The sequence below is a fragment of the Telopea speciosissima genome, chromosome 10, assembly GCF_018873765.1.
Source record: "Telopea speciosissima isolate NSW1024214 ecotype Mountain lineage chromosome 10, Tspe_v1, whole genome shotgun sequence".
Classification (NCBI taxonomy): domain Eukaryota; kingdom Viridiplantae; phylum Streptophyta; class Magnoliopsida; order Proteales; family Proteaceae; genus Telopea; species Telopea speciosissima.
The window spans coordinates 40907332-40928825 of NC_057925.1; the positions used below are offsets into that span (position 1 = coordinate 40907332).

Consider the following 21494-nt stretch of genomic DNA (forward strand, 5'->3'; position numbering starts at 1 on the left):
GGTCCGTCGAATTATTTATTTGGACCTAAAGATTCGTTGTCCGTTTGGCTTTTGACTTTGACCGGTTTTAGTCATATTAGTTTATGACAGAATTGAACAAGGTTGTTTAGTTCAAAAGTGAACAAATTTTAGATCTTATATGAAGTTTTCTTATGCTGTCACTATGAGAAAAATAGAATTCTATCCTACTATGGATGATGGATGTATTACACATTGGTTTATATGCATTACACTTGATTTTCATGAATCTTTAGCCAATTTGATGTATTTTTACTTGCTCATTGGTGTTATATAGTTTGTGACATTCAGTTTCGTCACGAGGAATTGCATGTAGCCTATTCATGATATTGACATCCTGTGATAATTCAAAACGTCACGAAAAGATTAATTTAGGTGACATTTCTTTAAATATATTGGATATGTGTGTTTTATGATAAAAATCATATTTATGAAAATTGTTGAAATAAAATGGATATTCAGTAGCAATCCAAGTATATGGGGTTCATGATTTAAGTGATTATGCTTCCACTTAGTGGACTAGTTACTTAGATTGTGAGATCATCATTGACTATTCGGATGGATTACAGTCAGGAAAACCATATGGCGAACGATGTGCTCTTGCCACCACAGGTGAGTCATCATTTGGTCGATTTCTCTTGCATGTGAGAGATTCCACCACAGGTGTAACCCCGATGATGCCGGATCTTTTTCCAGTTTATGTTTTCCTATAGTTACTAAAAATAAAATTGGGTTAAATCTGATTTATAAGCCCAAATTAATTAGTTTTAATAAGCCCAAATTAATCAGTTTTAATAAGCCCAAATTCAACACTATCTTTTGTGGCTATAATCAATTTGTCTAAACCAGAGAGTCATTTTAAAAGGTTTTCAAAATCAAAACTTGTGGCATATGCAGCCCAAGTGGGAGATTGTAAGATTTTCATAAAGTGGACTGGCATAGTCCCACTTTATTTTAACAAAATTGATTTAGTTGTGTTGATGGGAGCTACCTTAATGGTATGAGTCCATTTACTATGTGTGGACCTAAGGTATTGTTTCCTTAATGGGAATGAAGCCCTAGTTTCTTTGTAGGGTTGGTCCCTACCCTCTCCAGTATAAATAGTTGTCACTAGCCCATTAAGTGACTAACCTAAGAAAACCTAAAGTGAAAAGTGGAAAAGGGTAGACCGACCAACGCAGTTAGTGTGTGATAAAGATCGTCAAGAATTCAACTTCCACAACCATGGATCTAGGTATGCCAATGACACCTCCGTAGTTTATTTGTATGCTCATTAATCTCCATAAATATTTCACGTGATTTATTCTGTCATATCCATCAAGCCACGTGGTAGACATTTGCTAGTCTAAAGATGTTGTTGGACTACTACATTTTCACCCAAAGTTTATAAAGGTGCATGAGAAAAATGATTTTTTTCTCTCTCTTCATCTTCTTTACTATTCCAATACTTCAACTGAATGACAATGCCAATTCAAATGCTTACATGTAGCCTCGATCTCCTAATAAATTTTTGTCTTAATCAGGATAGTAATGCACCTTAGTCTAATGCAACCTGTTTACTTTGAACATTCAAAACTCATTTAGCTTGTTAAAGACTAGTAACTACATCTTCCAGTATACTCCTTAACAAGTTTTGCAAATGATGAAGATTTGATCTCTAGCAATTTGGTTGGGGAATCATATTCCAGTATAAGCCCTGCTTAAGACAAGAAAACATGTTAATTTGAATAGACAGGCACCAAAAAATGATGAAAAGTCAAATTATAGAACTCAACTTAATCCATCTGATTGTGATTTACTAATTACAAGCTACTAACCATTATCAAGAAGGAAGACCATATCAACATCAAGAATTGATGTTATCCTATGTGCAATTGTGATGACAGTAGACCCTGAGAAGTGTTGACTAAGCGTTTTCTGAATTAGGTAGTTAGTCATAGTATCCATTGATGCAGTAGCTTCATCGAGTACTAACACTTTGCTCCTCTTGAGTAATACTCGCCCTAAATAAACTAGCTGCCTTTGGCCCATGCTCCAATTCTCTCCATTTTCAGTCACTGCAACAACCACCATACAAAAGTGGGTTATCTATTCAAGTTCTTATTTTCATTAACTTTTCTTCCCCTATTTCGTGTAAAAAAAAAGGGGTTGGAGGGCTACAAGGTTGGGTTTTTCATTAGAAGTTAAATATATCATACAATACTACACTAGTGCATAGATAAATTAAGGTTGAGTAATTTGATATAGAGTAAATATGAAAAAAAAAAAAAAAAAAATCAACCTGTAGAATCAAACTTCCCTTCCTTCTTTCTAATTTCATCACCAAGGTGGCATTTGTCTAAAGCTTAAGACAACAAAAAGTCTATGTCAACTTAGCATCTTGTTTGATTATTCAATAGGACATCGAACTGATCATTCAAGATAAGCTAACAAAAGATGAAATAAACAAGCAAGGGGTGCCAAGTGGAAATGGAAAACAAGGCAGTAAAAACAATGGACCTCTCAGGTCTTAAATAAGAGAATCTCTTAGGACAAATTTGGCCCAAAAAATGATCCAATGAATCCAATGAAATGATTTTAATATCTCAATGAAAAATGATTTCAAAAAGTAATGAAAAAATAAAAACAAGACAACTATACATGTCACAACCAATGTATTGTGATATGTTTGTTTATTGTACGAATAATCAATAAACAGAAGATATGTCCATTATATATGTCATTGATCACTCATTAAAGATTATTTATCAAATGAAAAAAAATTCCCTCCTCCCAAATTTGTTCATCAGTGTACTCTTCAAGCGGGTCAAGATTGTTTCTTACAGTCCCCTCAAACATTGTTGGGTCTTGTGGGATGATGCTCAATCTTAACCTCAAATCATGAAGGCCAATCTTGGAAATATTTATACCATCTACCCAAATTTGACCAACTGTAGGTTCAAGCATACGGAAGAGAGCATGTACAAAAGTTGATTTGCCACTTCTTGTTCGTCCAACAATGCCAATCTTCATCCCTCCAGAGAAAGTGCATGTGAGACCTCGCAAGACAAGAGGAAGGTGTGGGGCATACCAGACCTACATACATATTAAATAACTAAATCACAAAGCTTAATAGAATTTCATAAGAGTATGAAGAACTATGTAGCAACATTAGCTTCGAAGGGTCCATTCCTTAATGAAGAAATAAGTACGAGGAAAAAGACTTGAGGAATTTAGATTGGAAATTACTTGAAGATCAACAATATCAACTTTTCCTTGTGTTGGTCATTCACAACCTGGTCTATTTTCTTCCACCAATTGAGGGGGTTCACTAAGGATGCAAGCATACTGCAATATTCTCTCAATGAATATAATTTTATTCTTAAGACTGCAAAGCGCCCATATAACCGCATGCATACTAAAACCAAGCCCATATGTGACTGCTAAACCCATAACACCTTCAAGAGAGAAAAGAAAGCAAAATAAATTCAAAATCAAGTTTTTATGTGAGCAATCAATCAGAGTTGCTATAAAAGATGAATTTATAAGATGTCAAGTTTCATCTTTTTACCAAGGCTAAGTATTTCCTTCAGCATGGAGATCAAGAAAACCAAAGAGATGGCATATGTTATGGATGTCAACATATCCATTTGGAAGCATAACCACTCGATAGCACTAGAGATATGAAATTCGGGACGGGAATACCCATCTACCAGCTTTAGGTTTGTCTCCATAAACTTCTCTTCTTTATTGAAGCATCTGATTGTAGATAGGCATCTATTAGCTTTAGATGCTTATCTAGAAGATTCCCATCTAGACCCTATCTCCGACCTGTCTCCAGTCACCTTACCTTAATTGGGGTCAGAGCTCGTGGCTGACCTTACCTCAGCAGTAGAACAAAAGCATCAATTCTCCTGGATCAAGTAAAAAATTTTCTAACAAGCCACTATCATGTCCATTTCATTAGGAATTGATGATCTTTAACAATATCTTCTGAGGGATGGCTAGTCCAAGATGCTGAACAATAAAGTTTGATTTTTGCCAAATCTGAATTTACAATGATGGACTGGATAATATGACCTTATTCACCACCAAAACCACAATATCATGGTGCAACCTAGATGTTGTACTTAAGCTATATGTAGTGTTTTGCAAGCTTAGCATAAAGTGTAGCCCACATCCTTCACTTAGCAAGAGAAAAAAGATATGAAGGAAAGATGGAAATATAGAAGGAAAATGCAAATGAAGGAAGGGAAAAAAGACTTCTCCAATGAAAATTTTTTATCGATTAATTAATAACTTGGACCTGGTTCCTTGGTGGTCTACCAAGATAGGCTTCTCTTGATACTAATTATGGGTTATCGACAACATGTCATCATTTATCCTTCTATCAAACTTGAGCTTTAGTTAGTTGAGAATTCAACTTTCGCATCTTTGGACAACTTCAATTCAGATTTGGAAATACAAGGATAGAAGTTCAAATATGGTGGCCATACAATGGAGACTAGGTCCAACACTTGTCATTTGCCAGCCTTGCAAATGAATATTTTCCTTTAATCCTAAATATATAGTTATGGAGAATTATTTATTAACTTACCATTTAATAATTTATCATTTAAATAATTTTTACAATCTTTTTTCACAGTTATTAACTGATTTATTGTTTAAATATGCAAAATGAGAACTTCATTTATTTATTGTTTGTAAAAACTGTCCTTGGTTGGCAGACTAGATTGTCCTTGGTCAGGGCACTTTATTCCATCAAGTGGAAGGATCAAATGGTAAATTTGACTGTTGGATACCTAAGAGATAGTCTGAATAGGGCACATGCAAAATTTGAGTGTCAATTTCAATCACTTGCCCCCATGTATGTCCATACACCAGTCAATTTGTATTTATACCCTTGTCAAATACATAGATTTTCAATGAACTTTTTTCCCACATGGCCAACTTTGTTTAGGAGGAAACTTTAGATGAGAGCAAGAAATTTGAAGTTTACCTATCAAGAAAATTTCAGTCCAATCTAATCTGCTACTTGGTAGAGGACCGTTAGACCGAAAAAACTTCTCTAATTGTTAACTCCTATCAATAATTAACTTATTTTTAGTATGAGCTCCGATAGAGTTAGAAATAGAGTTAGTAGGTCATATTATACTTTTCATAATACATATTTAAAATATTTATTCATATCCAAAGTAAAATAATGTTGCTTTAGGTGCATTTTGCACTTTGACAACATTGGCCTTGTTCGGTCCTGTCTTCTCAAAGAATTTTGGTAAGAGAAAGACTACACCTTTGCATTAATTTACATGAAAATGTATGATTTGGATATGATTTCTTGTGCATATTGTTTGTAAATTTAAGAAGAATATTTAGGTTTAAATTTTCACTATTACACCCTAGAATATATGCATTCACCACTAAATTAATTTGTTTCTGAAAAAAATAAATTTAGAATTCTTTGATCAAGCAAATCTTGAATCAATTTGTATTATAGTTTGTATACCATGAGGAAAATATGGTTGAGCTTGAATTGAAATTTTAATAATTAGAAGTGGAAGTGACTATAGAATTACCTGGTACCAAATGCATGTCAAAGTCATCGGAATAAAAACTATTAACATTTTCCAAGCAACCTGTGACATTACTGCAGCTGTTCCCAAGAATTCTATGATTGAGATAAGAAGTTCTTCGGTTTGATGTGGAATAGACGTATCAACTGCACTTTGATCTAAGGATGCCTGTATACAAAAAATTTTATTATTTATTATTATATTAACTATTATGGTGATCGAACATGATACTTTTGGATCCCAAGAATAAATCAGTATATTTACTAACCTGATTTAGAATCCTTCCGATAGGAGTAGAATCAAAAAATGACATGGGAGCACGAAAAATGCATAAATGCATTTTGTTGAAGAGAAGAGTGGCGGTCTTGTATCCAACAGTTACAATGAGTAGGGATCTTATAAGTACACAAAAACAACTACCAAGAAACAAAGCAACATAAAACAAAAATTAGTGTGGATCCTCTAACATAAGGTTTCATGTCCTCTGAAGTAGGAATGACAAGCACTATCCAGTAACTACTGCCTATTTGGAGAAGCTGAAAAGGAATTTGTGCTAACAATATCAACGGGACAAAAGCTCCTTTATATGCCGCGGTAGCATACTTCCAATAGAATGAAAGACTAATACCACATTTTTCCCTTTTTTCTTCTTGGACAAGTTGCCTTTCTGGCTCAACCAAATTTTCTATTTTTGTAGTTTTTTGTTTCCTTTTCCTCATAATTTTGAATAGATTTTTTTCTATACAACATATTTTCCTCTTTCTCACCATTAACAGAATTAGGCAAAGAAGCCCCATGTTTGACCAAATTAAGGTTTGCCAAAGCTTTCGTATGTATACCCACTAATTCCATAAAGTTAGTTCCTGAACTAAGAATTTCTTCATACTTTCCTGCTTGAGTAATCCTTCCATCTCTCATAACCTAACGAACAAGAGAAGGTAAATAATGACTCTTCAACTAGATTGAGTGACTTGAAATCAAAAAAAAAATATGGCATATTCTTACCAAGATAAGAACAACAGAAGGTAAAAACTCTACTTGATAGGTAACATAAATTACTGTTTTTGAACCCAAAATTTTCAGCAAACATTCCTGTCACAAAAATTTAGATGTTCATATTTAGGCACTTGAAAAGAATATCAAGTTACTTAAAAGAGGCAAACATACATATTAATACAATTTACTTTTCCTAATAATAAGTACGTACCATCAAACCATAGGTAAGGCTCAATATCATGTGTCACTTATGTCTTGTTTGTTTAAACAACCATGATTTTATTCTTCTTAGATTAACTTCTAGGTTAAACTTCAATTCTAGTGAACCAAATTATAATAGAAACAGTGAAATGTATAAATTTAAGCCAATTTCATCAAGGAAAACTTTAGACATAGAGGTAAAAGATTAACTACCTTAAATAGATGATTTCCTGTATGAGCATCCACAACACTAAAAAGACCATCAAGCAAATAAATATCAGCATCATGGTATAAAGCACATGCAATCTGGATTTGTTGCTTTTGTCCACCACTCAAGTTGATCCCTCTCTCTCCTATGATAGTCTAGTCCCCAAAGGCACACACTTCTAGGTCCTTCTTCAATGAACATGCTTCAAGAATCATCTCATACCTTTCCTTGTCCATCTCCTTACCAAACAATATATTGTCTATTATTTTACCACTTTGTATCCAAGGTGATTGTGCAACATAGGCCTTCGTTCCATTCAACCTAAAGGCTCCAGATACCTTCGGCACTTCCCCCAATATGCATGAAAGTAGGCTTGACTTGCCTGACCCAACAGAACCACAAACAGCTACTTTCATACCATGGTACACTTGAAAATTAAGATCTTTTAACGTGAGGTTAGAGGAATGAAGGTCCCAAGAGAAATTTCCATTTTCTATCTCAACTACAACCTTGGCACCGTCTCTTGGAAGCTTTTGTACTATATTCGGATGAAGATCATTTAGACAGAGGAATGTGGCTATCCTGTCGAGGGAAACTTTAGTCTAAACTACGATAGAGATTGTGTCTGGAAGATTATAAATGGGCCCTTGTAATATCTCAAATGTTGCAAGTGCTGCTAGAATCTTCCCTGAATCTAATGGAATTCTTATAAGCATACAGAACCCAAAAGTAACCATGGATACAAACATGGGAGCAAATAAGTAAACAAAGGAAATCATAGATAATAAACAAAGTAATTTTTTTAACCATCTTATTCCAAAGTTCCTATGCTCAATTATCTTATCCAAGAATTTCATCTCCCAGCCCTGGAGCATGAGAATCCTCATATTCCTCAATGCCTCAGATGTCACTTTCATCCGTCGGTCTTTTGAATCCATCAATTTCTCTTAAAATTTCTCTTGTAGTTTTCCTTGTGGAATATTCGTTAACATCAAAATCATTGTGGAAATAAAAGCTATAAGTGAAGCAAGCCCAAGGCTCTTGTATAAGATCAATAATGCTAGAACAATTTCAACAGGCACTACCCATATATTGTGAAAGTACGGGCCTATCCTATCAACATCAACACTTATCAAACTAATGTTCTTCCCACTAGTATGCCCCTATTTTGATTCGCTTGAAAGCCTAAGACACTTTTTATAAATTATTGAGAACAAAGCAGCACGGATGTTAATTCCCATCTTTCGCAAATGCAAGAAGAAGAGTCTCTCTGAGATGCACCTTACGAGCTTTGAAAGAAAGAAAATAAACACCAGAGCATAGCCTTTATATTTTATTTGGTGAGGGCTATTGAGATACTGAACAAAAGCATCAATAAGATATGGTCCAACATTAGAAGCCAGTGTGCATAAAATATAGAATATACCCATCCATAGAATTTCTTTCCTTGTTGAGAGAATCAATGCCTTCACCAACTTAAGTGTGCTTACTTGATCACTATTACCATTATTATCACTAGGTTCAAGATTGCTTCTAAAGCGAGCAAAGACCACATTGGCACTATCACAATTACCAAGATGTGGAACATCTTCAAGATCCTGCGTTTTTCTATACCCAAGTGCAAGCAAAGGTCCTATCCATGAAAAAGTTAAAATACTAAAAAGATTGGCATTTGCATACGGTGTTACACTCTTTCCACTGACACTTGATTCTTGTCCATCGTCATCATTATGTTGATTGGAATTATTTTTCAAAAGAGGCTCCAAAAAATGGAGATCTTCATCTTCTGGCTCCTTATCAACACACCACATAACAAAAAAACAAACGAACAACAATAGATACAACATCAGAGACCCATAGCAAGATTGTTAAAGACAAATGTTTGTAGTGCAAACTAACATATATAACAAGATAAGAACAAGATGTTATGAAGTAGAAGACCCACCAAAAACTTATTAGAACGGGAAACATACGTTCACTTAAATTAGAAAACTGGATGTGCAAGTAAGCAGATATTACAAACCAAGTCAATATTCTAAATGCAAAATCTAATTAGGCAAAACGCTTTAGATTAGGCCAACCATGTCAGCACACAGAGAGGTGGTTTAACACACATAGGAGAAGATCACATAAAGATAGACTCATGCAAGATATAAGAGCTGACCAATAGTATAAAAATAATTTTTTAATAATGGTTTTGAATTTTTAAGGGTAGGCATTGTACGTCTTTTGCAAGTCTAGAAAATGGATAAAAATAATAACAAAATCACATGTGATGAAGCAAAATACTAGTGCAGGAAAATGATACTAGAAGAATATGAAAATAAAAATTCAAGATATTCATATCATTCTTTAATTATTCAAAAGCATCCATGACTACAAAAATTCTTTTCTTCTACTTGTGATTTGGTGGCTTGGCTCAGACACTTCAATAGAACTCCTATCAGTTTTACAATATACTTTGAATTGATGCAAGCCTATTTGCAAGAATGTTGAAACTCTAACATACAAATACCAACCATTTCCATCTTATGCGTTCCACAAAACCTTAGACCAATATTGGAGTGTCAATGTCACCCTGACCTGTTAATGAAAAAATTAGAGCATATACTAGTTGAAAATATTTAAAGAGCAAGAGAATTGGCAAAATGTTTGAAAGAAAATCAAGAATGGAAAAAGTTACAGCTATATATGATTTAGTCCATGTTCAATTAAGGACATCACTAGAAAAGATATAAACTTAGTAATATGAATTGAAATAAACTAAGAAATATTTTAGAAATACATATTGGAGCAAAATGCAAGGAAAAGTACTTCATATCATAAAAATATCAGTGATGCAATGCAGAAGATTTCTATGGAAAATAAAAAGAAAAATAAAAAAATAAACTTTCAAACTACCAAATCCATATACTAAGTTCCAAATAATATATTTATAAAACAATCAATTACATAATTAATTTATGGATAGAATTATCAAATGTTGACATAAAGTATTCTTTCTGCAAGAAACATTGTCAAACAATTGATGGAAATTTAAACATCATCAAATGTGGAGAGGGGGAAGGGAATTCATAGTGACAACATTTCAAATGACCACAATCAACCTGGTTTTTCCTATAAATCAATAACTAGATTGATTCATACACCAAGTTAATTGACTTGTTTGAGTTTAAAAATTATACCGCAAGCGTACGGATCAATCGTAGCTACGGGTCGAACACGAGGAGATATACTCCACTCTATTTAACTAACTTAAAAGTAATGCAAAGTGAACCAAATTAAAGTGTTAAATTAAACTAATGAAACTAATGAAAATTAATGCATCCTAACTCATAAGCATCTAATAAAATTAAGGGATTAAGTTGGCGTCCTAACACATGAGCATCTAACCTATCAAACTATCGTAAATTGGAAGGAATAACAAAAACGCAGTCACACTTCATAATCACATAAAAAGAAATAAGGGAATAAAAGTGCATCCACATACCACAACCATATAAAAAAAATAAAAGAAATAGAGGGAGAAGAAGAAGAAGAAGATAGAGAGAGATAGAGGAGAGGGAGAATGAGATTGAGAGTTTAGATAGTAAAACCTGGATGTGCTTGCATGAATGTAATTGAAAAGCTTGAATATTTGCATAAACTTACCATGGCCTCCTCTTCTAAATCTTCAAGTCTTGTCATCAACTTAAGAACTTAGACTAGAAGGCTTAAAACCGAAACTAGAATTAAGAAATTACAACCCAATTGAAGACTTAAATTGAAATCAAAGTATAAACTAAACCTATTATAACCATTAACTAAAAATCATAAAAGCAAACTAAAACTTAGAAAAGTCAAAAATCACAAATTAGAAGAAGAAGAAGAAGAGAAGAAATTTCACTAAGTGAATGAGCTAAAAATTACACTAAAAACTGAATTAAAAAAACTAACTTCTTACAACCCAGAGGGCAAGGGGTATTTATAGGGGGAAGAGAAGAGAAGAGAGAAGAGGGAAGTGTAGGAGAAATATTCCCTAAGAAAAGAGAATATTCTCTTCTCCTTCCTCTTTTACAATGTCTTGAATACTAAGAAAAAAGGAAAAAAATAGAAAGAAGAAGAAAAGAAGATTGTTTACATAGGCCTTCTATTTCTAGAAAAAGTAAACTTCCAATTCTAACAAGTGCTTCCTTTTCTTTGTAGATATTCTCCAACCAATAAAATCAAAGCATCTTTGACTTTTCAATTTTTCATAGGTGAGAGAATATCTTTCAAAATAAATCTATCCCAAGTAGAATTCCAGAAGTGCCCTTAAGAAGTTGGAGGAGAGAGAGAGTAAGGGTGATGACTAGGATTCCTTCAAGAATAAATAAAATACCCATTCTGTCCTTCAAAAAATGTGGAGCATGGGGTGCTTATATAGGCCTCACCATTGTGTTCCTTGTGAAAAATCACCCAAAATAGACCCAAATTTCGTCCAATTTGGAGTTGGGGAGCCCAAGATATCTCAAGTTGAAGTTGGACTGTTCAGAGCCCTCCAAATGGAATCTTTCGGGTACAGGAAATATAACTTCTGGTTATTGCGTTAAAGCTCCTGGAATCCAAACTTCCGCTTCACTTTGTCCCCGTCCGACTGTCAATAATTACAAATAAACCCCTACAGACCATTTTCGCGCGTCATTACGGAAATGACCGTAACTTCTTCGTTTCAACTCGGAATCAAGTGCCGTTTTAACCGTTACGAAGCTGACTCGATGGGCTACGCATCCATGCCATTAACACCTCTAGATAGCTTAAAAACATTTTCTTAGCATCATCTCCTCCATTTTCACAAGAATTCACCTAAAACCTGAAAAGCACAAGAAAGCACCGAGTAACTCTGTCCAATGTGGTAAAATATATGCTTTATGCCCTAAGATTTCACACATAAATGTACTCATCATGACTCATTTCAATCTATCTCATATGATTAATATTATTTCATTTGTTATATATAATCACATTTTTGAATTATGCAACACTATACCTCAACTTGGTTTTATGTATAAATCAATCACCGGTTGAATCATCCACCAAGTTCAACAACTTTCATATGGCCAGTACGAATCATTTATCATATACAATAAACACATTCTTGAGGCTCTTGTTTATACTTCACTACTCCTCAATTATGACACATATTATGCAAAATGACTAATAGAACTCTACTACATGTGTATTTTTTATTTTTTTTTTGGTTAATCTTTGTAAAAGGACTAGCCTAAAAAATCTATTCTATAACATCACTTGATAATGGAACTCGTTGAGTGGGACAGCTATGGATAAGCCACCTGGCATTTGTACGTAAAATACCCAAATTGTCCAAATTAATTCAAACAAGTTGGTATGTAATACAATCAAGACATACTTTCTTAGGCAACAATCCAATCAACTCGTGTGATAAAATTTCCTTAGATTCGATGAAAGAAACTTATATATCTCTCAAGACAAATTCTTTATTTTTTTACGGGAAACAACTACATGATAGAAGTAAACCCAGCCTACTTGTAGCCTCAATGGTAATTTAATGTAGCATGCAACATTTGACTCAAGGATTTAGGGCTCAAAGGAGGGAGAATAGAATGAAATCCCTAAGCAGAGGTCAATGATCTTCAAAAAATGAGAGACAAGAGGCCACGACCATGCTGATTGAGATGCCACTGAAAAAAAAGCTTGGGATCACCTTGTTGGAACATCAAACTTTTTTCACCGTCAATCCCAACTGAGAAGCATGTTTAAGACCTTTGACTATGCTAATTACTTTATGTTCCAAAAAACGATGAGTAGTTAGGTATCCTACAGCGACCAAAATGAGTTTCCCATCTAACAAAATACAATATGTCCAACCAAAAGAGTTTAGACATCTATTAAATATTCCTGTGCAAATCAAAATAGGAAAATTTAACATAGGAAGATGTTCAGGAGAAAATAAAGTCATGGCCTCCTAATGAGGCTTAATAATTACATCACAAGAGGGCAAAATGGGGGTGGGGTTGTAATTAGGGGTGCAAGTTTGGCCCGGTCGACCCGAACCCGCCCCAGCCCACCCTGAGCCCGAACATGGCTTGGGCTTAGATATTTGGCCCCGAGGGCTGGTCAGGGCTGGAAATTTTTGACCTTGAGTCAGGGTCGGTCGGGTCAGGCCAGGATTGAAGCCTTGGGCTAAGCCTGGCCCAGCCCGGCCCAAACCTATTTTAAGTTATACTATAAAATATATGTTGATATAATATATATATTATAAACTTTAAACACCCACATTTTGAATTGATAGTTTTCTCCCTGGCCTATTCTAGCCCATGCATTTCCTTCCCCCTCCCCATGATTAAGGTCAATCAAGGTCAGCCTAGCCCGACCTTGAGGACGAGTCAGGGTTGTATTTTTTAGGCGTTGAGTTAGGGTTGGGTCAGGCCTGGGCCCAGCTAAGGGTCACTTAGGGTTGGGCTAGGGTTTTATAAAGCCCGGCCCAACCCGACTGGTTGTCGTCCTAGGTGTAATACTTAAATCACAAATCCATCATTCAATTTTCTTCAAGGCCTTAATTGGGTCTGACTTTTCCAGCCCTTTCACTACCATGTTTCTACTATTCCAAATAAAGTTGTAGGTAATTATAAAAACATAAAAGAACCATTTCAGAGAGGACTTATCAAGATGTTTATGCAAGAGGGTTGTTGCGTTAGGAAATCGTTCGACGGTCCCTCGAGTGCCATCACTTGCAAATGGACCAAGGGTGACAAAGGAGAACCGGTGTCGTTCCGGCCTAGGACTCTCCGATGCCAAAGTCAGATCTCTCTGAGCAAACAGATGAGTGAATAGTAGAATTTAAGATGCCTTTATGGGGTAGAGTACCTCCCTTTTTATAGTTGAGCATGGCGGTGTGGAGAGTCCCAGTTTGATGGCGAGTGAGTCGTAGAGTGGATAGAGACCCTAGGTAGCAGGGCTCTTCCCTGGTTGGTCATCTCCCTACAAGAGGGAGTGTCCTGGCGGTGTTAGGATCCTTGATGGATAGACACCTATGTGTGGTGATAGCGCCTTTGGTGTTTGAGTCCTTCTGGGTGACGTGACCTTTAGGCGGCGGCCTAGAGTCCTGGAGGTGGTGTATGTCTATAGTGATGACTGGATCCCAGGCTAGGTGCCTCGACGCTTGCATAGGTCCCATCTTGGGAGATCATGCCTAAGAGGCCGCGCCCATGGAGAGAGGCTGCGCCCATGGTGGAGAGGCCGCGTCCATGATGGAGGCCACGCCCATGGTGGAGATCGCTCCAGGGGTGGAGAGGTCGCGCCCTTAATGGAGGTTGCGCCCATGGTGGAGAGGCCGTGCCCATGGTGGAGAGGTTGCGCTCAGGGAGAGGAGGCCGCACCCATGGGGGGTCGTACCTGCGAGTGAGGTCACACCCGTGGAGGTCGTGCCTGTGATCTTCCTTGTAGTTTATGTCCGAGTTGGTTCTTCTCTGGTTCTGGAATGGGTCACCTCTTGGACCGTGACACATGGCAGCCTCTGATTGGTCTAAATGATCTTGGGTTCATCATTTGCCCCCCACTCTCTTGGAACAAAATATCCAAGAGAGTAATGTTTTCATGTAGTGAGGGGTTTATCATGAATAAGCTTCTTTCGAGGGGCTTGCTTGTAAATCTTCTAGTGAGGTGGGAGAGGTTGTAGGTTCAAACCTCTCCTTCTACACTTTTTTCTTCTTCTTTTTTGTGTGTAGATATATATATATCTCCTTCCTTCTCTCTTCTCTTTCTCTTTCACTTCTTACTTTTTCACTTTTCACTTTTTCTCCTCTCTCTCTCTTACTTTTTTCTTTCCACCTTTTTTGAGATCTTTTCTCTTCCTTGTATTCATTTGGCTTTTCCTTTTTGGTGCCCACCATGTGTTTGTCTTTAAGCAACATAGAATAGTGTGACTTTTGTTGGCTTCTTTCTCTTTTGGTCCTTGGCCTTGGTGCTTGCTTAGTGCTTTGCTTGGTGCTTGCTTGGTGTCACGCTCCTCGTGTGGTTGCATTCATTTGTTTAAGGTTTCCCCCCGTCCGAGTCGCTTCTCGTGTGGTTGCATTCATTTGTTTAAGGTTTCCCCCCATCCGAGTCTGAGCTTACCCAACCTGGTTTGGGTTTGGGTCGTACCCAAGGTCGTGCTTGTGTCCTCATTAGAGGCCGTGCCTGGGGCCACGTTGTGTTGGAGGGCGTGCCTGGGTCTTCTTGAGGCCGCATCCTTTTGAGGCCGCGCCTGCTTGAGGTCGCCATCCATTTGAGGTAAAAATTAGTTTTTTTTTGGTAGATGCCTTTCATGAATTACCTCTCATGGATTTGTTGGTTAACCTTTGCAGTTGGTCTTCTTCCTTCTGGTGTCAACTTCTTGTCTTTGGGGGAGATCACTTTCTGAGTAAGTGATCTACCCTAGTGCTGTTCATGTCATCTTCTAGTGACTCTGACCCCACCACGGTCATGGTTGGATCCTCGGAGGAGCCTTCCTCTAGGTCGCCTTCTCCTATGGGTACCGCGTCTTCAGTGCTTTCCCCCTAGTGCTAGTGATGGGGAAGTGGGACCTTCCAGCACCCCTAGCCCTGGTAGAGGTCTTAGGTCTTCTAGGGCAGCGTTTGCTGCCGCTGGTCCCTCTAGTAGGTCGGGTCATGTTACCAGTATCCTGACCCCTTTAGATCTAGTCTCCCTATGCCAGGAGTACCATATTCCTTCAGATGTTATGCTTTGTGTTCCCGGACCCAGCGATTATGCCTTCTCTCACCAAGCGAATGAGATCTGTCTCTACCATGCTTTCTTTATCCAGGGTCTTCGCTTTCCTATTCCTCGTTTTGTCGAGTTAGTGTTGGAGCACTGGCACCTCACCCCTGAGCAAATATTGCCCAATTCCTGGGGAGTTATTTTGGGCTTTTATGTGCACTTCACCCGTATGGGGCGTGCTGCCACTGTTCCCCTGTTCTCGTATTTTTACCTGTTGAAGAAGGGGGATGGTGGATGTTATCACTTCGCGTATGGTGTCCTTAAGGGACCCTATGCCACTTTGGAGCTCCTCGAGGGGATCACCAGTTCAGTGAAGTATTGGCGGGATAGCTTCTTTTTTGCCACGGTCCCCCGATGTTCACTGCAGACGACCTGGGAGGTTATCGACCTTAAGAGGGTCAATCGTAGTCTCGAGTTGAGTGATTCTGAGGGCGACTCCCTCAACCGATGTCTAGGGTGTGATCCATCCAACATCCAGGAGCTGGACTCGGAGTCCTTCCTATTTCTTTGAAAGCTGAGTCCTGGTAAGATTGTTGTTCCATGCACTTGATGCTCATGCTTATATCTCTCTCTTAGCGTATTGGATGCTGCCTTTGCTTGCTGTTTCCCTTGGTCATTGTTGTGCAGTGGACTTTCGATCGGACATCAATGTCTTCCATGCTAACCTGCGGAAGAAGGCAGTCCAGGGGGGTTCATCTTCTGGTGGGAGTGCTCCTACAACTTCTAAACCTCCTTTTGTTGCAGCCGCTGGTGTGAAGCAGAAAGGGGGTCCTAATGCATCTGGTTCTTCAAATAGTGATCCACGAGTCATACTTCCAAGACCACGGCCGGCTGCTGATGCTCTGATGCCTACTGTTCCGCCTCCTATCGTTACACAGGGAAAACTTCTTCACTTGCTGGGGCATCTCCTGACCCGTCGCCTCCTTCTGTTGCTGATCCGCCACCCCCTTCTACTTTGACGCTTCCCTGGGAGCTTTAGGAGGGTGCTGTCTTGACACGCCAGGGTGTTCCATAGGAGTGGTTGGATCTGGGGAGGCTTTCCGACGAGTATTCAGCCTTACAGGTGATGAGTGATTCAGTGCTGGTGCACTCCCTATATCAGGGCATGGCTTTAGTGAGTCCTAATTTTCTCTTTATGGTGTTCAATGTCTTTATGTGATGGGCTGCTGATGTTCTTATGGTTCACAGGTCCAGCATCATACTATTGAGGCCGTACTTCGTCTCGAGGGGAAGGCGTTTCAGGAGCTTCAACAGGCCCGCAAGCTGCGTAGTATGGAGTGGGAACTTCAGGAGCATCGAGTTGCCCGTGAGGAGGCCGTTGTTCGAGTGAGGCAGATGGCTGAGGAGCTCAGGGGATTTATGATGCAGGGATCCAGGACTTGGCCGCCTATGTTCTGGAGAAGACCCCTGGTTATGATTTCTCACAGTTTGTGGGTGTTGCGGCTTTGTCTTCAGTCGCTGTTGTGTCTTCTGATGTTCCCGCGGGTGAGAGCACTGTGGCGCTCGAGGAGAATGTTATTCGGCCTGACGAGGGCACAGTTCCTGCTGAGGAGGGCGTGGCATGCCCACCCGAGGCTAAGATGGCTTCTCCTCCCGAGGAGGATGTGACTCCCCCAAGGGAGGTCTCTTGACTATTGCTTGTGTGGTGCTTCTGGAACTTATGAACTTTTGAACTCTGACTTGTAATTACCGTGATCTCATTTTTAGACTATGTGTAATCAACTCTTACCTTTTTGGTGGCATATCTTCAGTAGTTGTTTGGTCTTTATTGCTGCGATGGTTCCCTGATCTTTGCGGCATTTATGCCTTGGTGGCCTACGGGCCATGGTGATCTACGAACCTTAGTGGCCAATGGGCCTTGGTGGCATTACGCCTTGGTGGTCAATGGATCTTGGTGGCCAACAGTCTTTGGTAGCATTACACCTTGGTGGTCAACGGACCTTGGTGGCCAACGGGCCTTGGTGGCATTGGGCCTTGGTGGTCAACGGACCTTGGTGGCCAACGGACCTTGGTGGCATTACGCCTTGGTGGTCAACGGACCTTAGTGGCCAACGGGCCTTGGTGGCATTACGCCTTGGTGGTCAATGGACCTTGGTGGCCAACGAGCCTTGGTGGCATTGCGCCTTGGTGTGGTGGCAGTGATTCGATTGAGTAGTAGAAGAAGATGAGTATTTTCGAAATCAACTCTTTACTTCGAATGAAAATTTTTTAAATTATCCTTGAAACAGTGATGCCATATACTGCTACTGCTACTGCTACTACTACTGTTACCACTACCACTACTGCTACTACTTTATTGCTACTATTGGTGGTGCTGCTATTCTGCTGCTGTTACTTCTACTGATAGTACTTCTTTAGGTGTTCTGCGTTTTAGGTACGGTCTACCTTCTTGCCCCCCGGAGTTTTCAAGCGGTATGTCCCTGGACGTATCTGCTTGGAAACTATGTAAGGTCCTTCCCAGTTAGCTGATAGCTTCCCTTCCTTCCTTGGCTGTGATGTGTTTGCCCTTCTTAGGACTAGGTCCCCCTGATGGAATAATCGTTCTCGCACTCTGGCGTTGTATTACTTGGCTGTTCGCTACTGGTAGGCGGCTACATTCCTCAGCAATGCCTTCTCACGTACCTCATCCAAGAAGTCTTGGTTTGCTCACAGTCCATCTGTGTAGGTTCTTTCATTGAAGTGCAACACTCTGTGGGACATGGCGAGGACCTCTACCGATGCCAGTGCCTCTATGCCATATGCTAGGCGAAATGGACTTTCTCCTGTGGGTGTCCTTACTGTGGTGCTGTATGCCCACAGTACGATCAGTAGTTCCTCGACCCACATCCCTTTGGCTCCTTTCAGTGTTTTCTTTATTCCATCTAGCCATGTTCTGATTGTCACTTCTACCTGACCATTGGTCTATGGGTATGCTACCGAAACAGGTCGATAGTCAATGTTGTAGCTCTGACAGAAGGCTCTGAACTTGGGGTTGTTGAACTGCTTTCCATTGTCCGAGACTATTATCCTTGGTACCCCGAACATGTAGATGATGTCGTCACGAACGAACTTCTCCATTTCATTCTTTGTGATCTTAGTCAATTGCTTGGCTTCGACCCACTTGGTGAAGTAGTCTATGACGACCACCAAGTACTTGCGGTTGCCATATGCTGCTGTGAAGTCGCCCAAGATGTCCACCCCCAACATAGCAAAGGGAATGGGGTTGAGGATCAATGTCAGCTTGGTGGTGGGTAGATGGGGTACTGGGGCGAACAACTTACATTGCTCGCAGGCCTTGACGTACTGTATGGCTTCTTCTTGCATTCTTAGCCAGTAGAGCCCTTAGCGGAGGATTTTATAGGCTAGGGCTCTTCTACCCATATGACTTCCATAGATCCCTTCATGTACCAGGGCATACTGGGCTCCCTTGGGTCCTAGGCACTGAAGTAGTGGTGCTGTTACCCCTCTCTTGTATAGTACTCCGTCCAAGACAGTGTACTTTGCAGCTCCCATTCTTATCTTCCTTGCTTCGACCTTGTCCTCTGGTAAGATGTCGTTCTGTAGGTAATTAAGTATAGGGTCCATCCAGCTAGGTCCCTCCTCATTCTCATTGACTTGCTTCTCCTGGTATGTTGGCTCATGTAATATTTCCACGTCCACTACACTGGCCAGGTTTAGTCCGTCTGGGTGACGTGACCTCTAGGCGGCGGCCTAGAGTCCTGGAGGTGGTGTATGTCTATAGTGATGACTGGATCCCAGGCTAGGTGCCTCGACGCTTACGTAGGTCCTGTCTGGGGAGATCACGCCTAAGAGGCCGCTCCCATGGAGAGAGGCCGCGCCCATGTTGGAGGTCGGGCCCATGGTGGAGAGGTCACGCCCATGGTGGAGATCACGCCCGGGGTGGAGAGGCCACGCCCATGGTGGACAGGTCGCGCCCGGGGAGAGGAGGCCGCGCCCATGGGGGCTCGCGCCTATGGGTGAGCCCGCGCCTGTGATCTTCCTTGTAGTTTATGTCCGAGTTGGTTCTTCTCCGGTTCTCCTTTGTCACCCTTGGTCCTTTTGCAGGTGACGGCTCTCGAGGGACCGCAGAGCGATTTCCTGATGTAGCAAGGGTGAGAAATTTTTTTCTCTCTCTCTCTCTTGTCTTGTGCAGTAGTACATGCACTTCTAGATTTCTGTAAACTAAAAGGAAAAGTCATTGGCATCAAGGACTCAAAATCGTTCTCACTCCCTTAGGGCCTAAATATATTTGGATATGGACTTGGTTAACCTCACATAATATGTGTAGGCAATTTGGATCCTCTACTGCCGAGCTGCCCGGCAGGACGCTACTGCCAAGACACAGCAAGGCGGTAAATGACCGCCTTACCCCTACTCGGGCAAGGCTTTTGAGCAGGGGTAAGGCAGTAGTTTTACCTCCTTGCTGTGTCTTGGCAGTAGGGTCCTACCGGGCTGCTCGGCAGTAGAGGATCAGGGTCCTATGTGAAGGCAAGGGCTCACATTTCAAATAAAAACAGGTCATATAGTATGTTTTAGAATCGGGAACCCCATAACATAGGGGAATGACCGACAACTAATTGGTTGTGTGAATCACATTTATGTGTGGTAAGCATTTTCCTCTTGGTGAGTTGATCCCGGTTTTACCAAGGAGGGGGGGAGATGTAATAAGGCACTAGAAAATATTCTTTCATGAGGCGACTTTTGATATTTTATGGTTTGAGTAGGGTTTCTCATGTTGGACCCAATTGTAGCTTTTGACTTTAATCGAACGTCTTATATCTGTCTTATCCTGTTTTTCATAGTTGAAATGGAATATCAAAAGGATTGTATCAACCGAAAATGTGACTCCAATGTTTCACCGGTAACACATTCAGTGATAGTAGTGTTTTACAAGAATTTTTTACAAGATATACCAAACAAATCTCAGTTGTACATGGCAATTGATAGATTGAAACTATTTTCATTTTAAAGATCACGCCGTTGTTTTAGAGTTCCGCTCGGGTTCACGTATGAGAACCATCTCATACGCCCCTGCCAAGATGGAATCCATAAAATGGGGTCTACAAAGTGAATTCCATCTCATCAGCTCAGGGGCATACGGTATCGTACGTCAACCCGAGCTGCACTTGTTATTTCCCCTAAAAAAAAAAAAGGAGGTGACATTTTGATAATTGACATGTTTGGCACCTGTGGAGGATATCAACCACATCAAGTCACTGGATTCTTGTTTTTTAGTTTTTTTTTGGTAAAAACTGGATTCTTGTCTTGCACTCATGGCTTAGTTGCACCCATGTGTTCTTGTTTGTCATGTTCAATAAAAAATGACAAATGATAGAAAAATATAAAAATAAATTGGAATAAATTTCTTTGTAGCACTCACACACACAGAAGAGGGTAAAATGATCGCCCCACCTCCCATGATGCCAATGTATGCGTCCTCATTGGTCCCATATGCGAACAGAGACCACGCTCCCCCATTGAGAACAACCGATCCAAACAAATTTTATTATAAGCCCAAGGTAAACAACAAAAGAGAAAAGGAACAAAAAAAAGTGATGAAGAGTTTATGGAGCTCTTTTTGCCGGAAAATTAACTGCTCCATTTTCTGTCCGATCCATTTCCCCAAGTCCCTCTAATAGGGAGGTTGGACCTCACCCGAGCAGTGTGTTCGGACAGGAGCTAAGGTGGTCATTTCAACCCCCTATTTAGAGGAACTTGGGAACTTGAAGAAATGAACTGGGCAGGAAAATGGACCAGATAATGATCCCTTTTTGACTCATTCA

The 21494-nt window shown here is 39.7% G+C and overlaps 1 protein-coding gene across 1 annotated transcript; it reads right to left on the bottom strand.

Annotated features, from left to right (window-relative positions):
- Nucleotides 1-1446: 1446 nt before the first annotated feature.
- On the bottom strand, nucleotides 1447-8786 carry LOC122643566 (ABC transporter C family member 7-like). Its single transcript, XM_043837180.1, has 11 exons — nucleotides 8335-8786; nucleotides 7198-7557; nucleotides 6981-7017; nucleotides 6576-6662; nucleotides 6316-6491; nucleotides 5839-5965; nucleotides 5574-5738; nucleotides 2928-3093; nucleotides 2300-2362; nucleotides 1836-2075; nucleotides 1447-1714 (listed from the first exon to the last, which is right to left on the bottom strand). The coding sequence occupies exons 1-11, from the start codon at nucleotides 8784-8786 to the stop codon at nucleotides 1614-1616; spliced, it is 1974 nt and encodes a 657-aa protein (XP_043693115.1). The 3' UTR covers nucleotides 1447-1613.
- Between the last annotated feature and the right edge of the window lie 12708 nt (nucleotides 8787-21494).

Coding starts and splice junctions, on each gene's coding strand:
- LOC122643566 (XM_043837180.1), bottom strand. CDS start 8,786: ATGTGGTGTGTTGATAAGGAGCCAGAAGATGAAGATCTCCATTTTTTG. Junction 6,663..6,980: donor CAGGAAATCATCTATTTAAG/GTAGTTAATCTT, acceptor TTTTTGTGACAG/GAATGTTTGCTGAAAATTTT. Junction 5,966..6,315: donor GAGAAAGAGGAAAATATGTT/GTATAGAAAAAA, acceptor TGTACTTATAAG/ATCCCTACTCATTGTAACTG.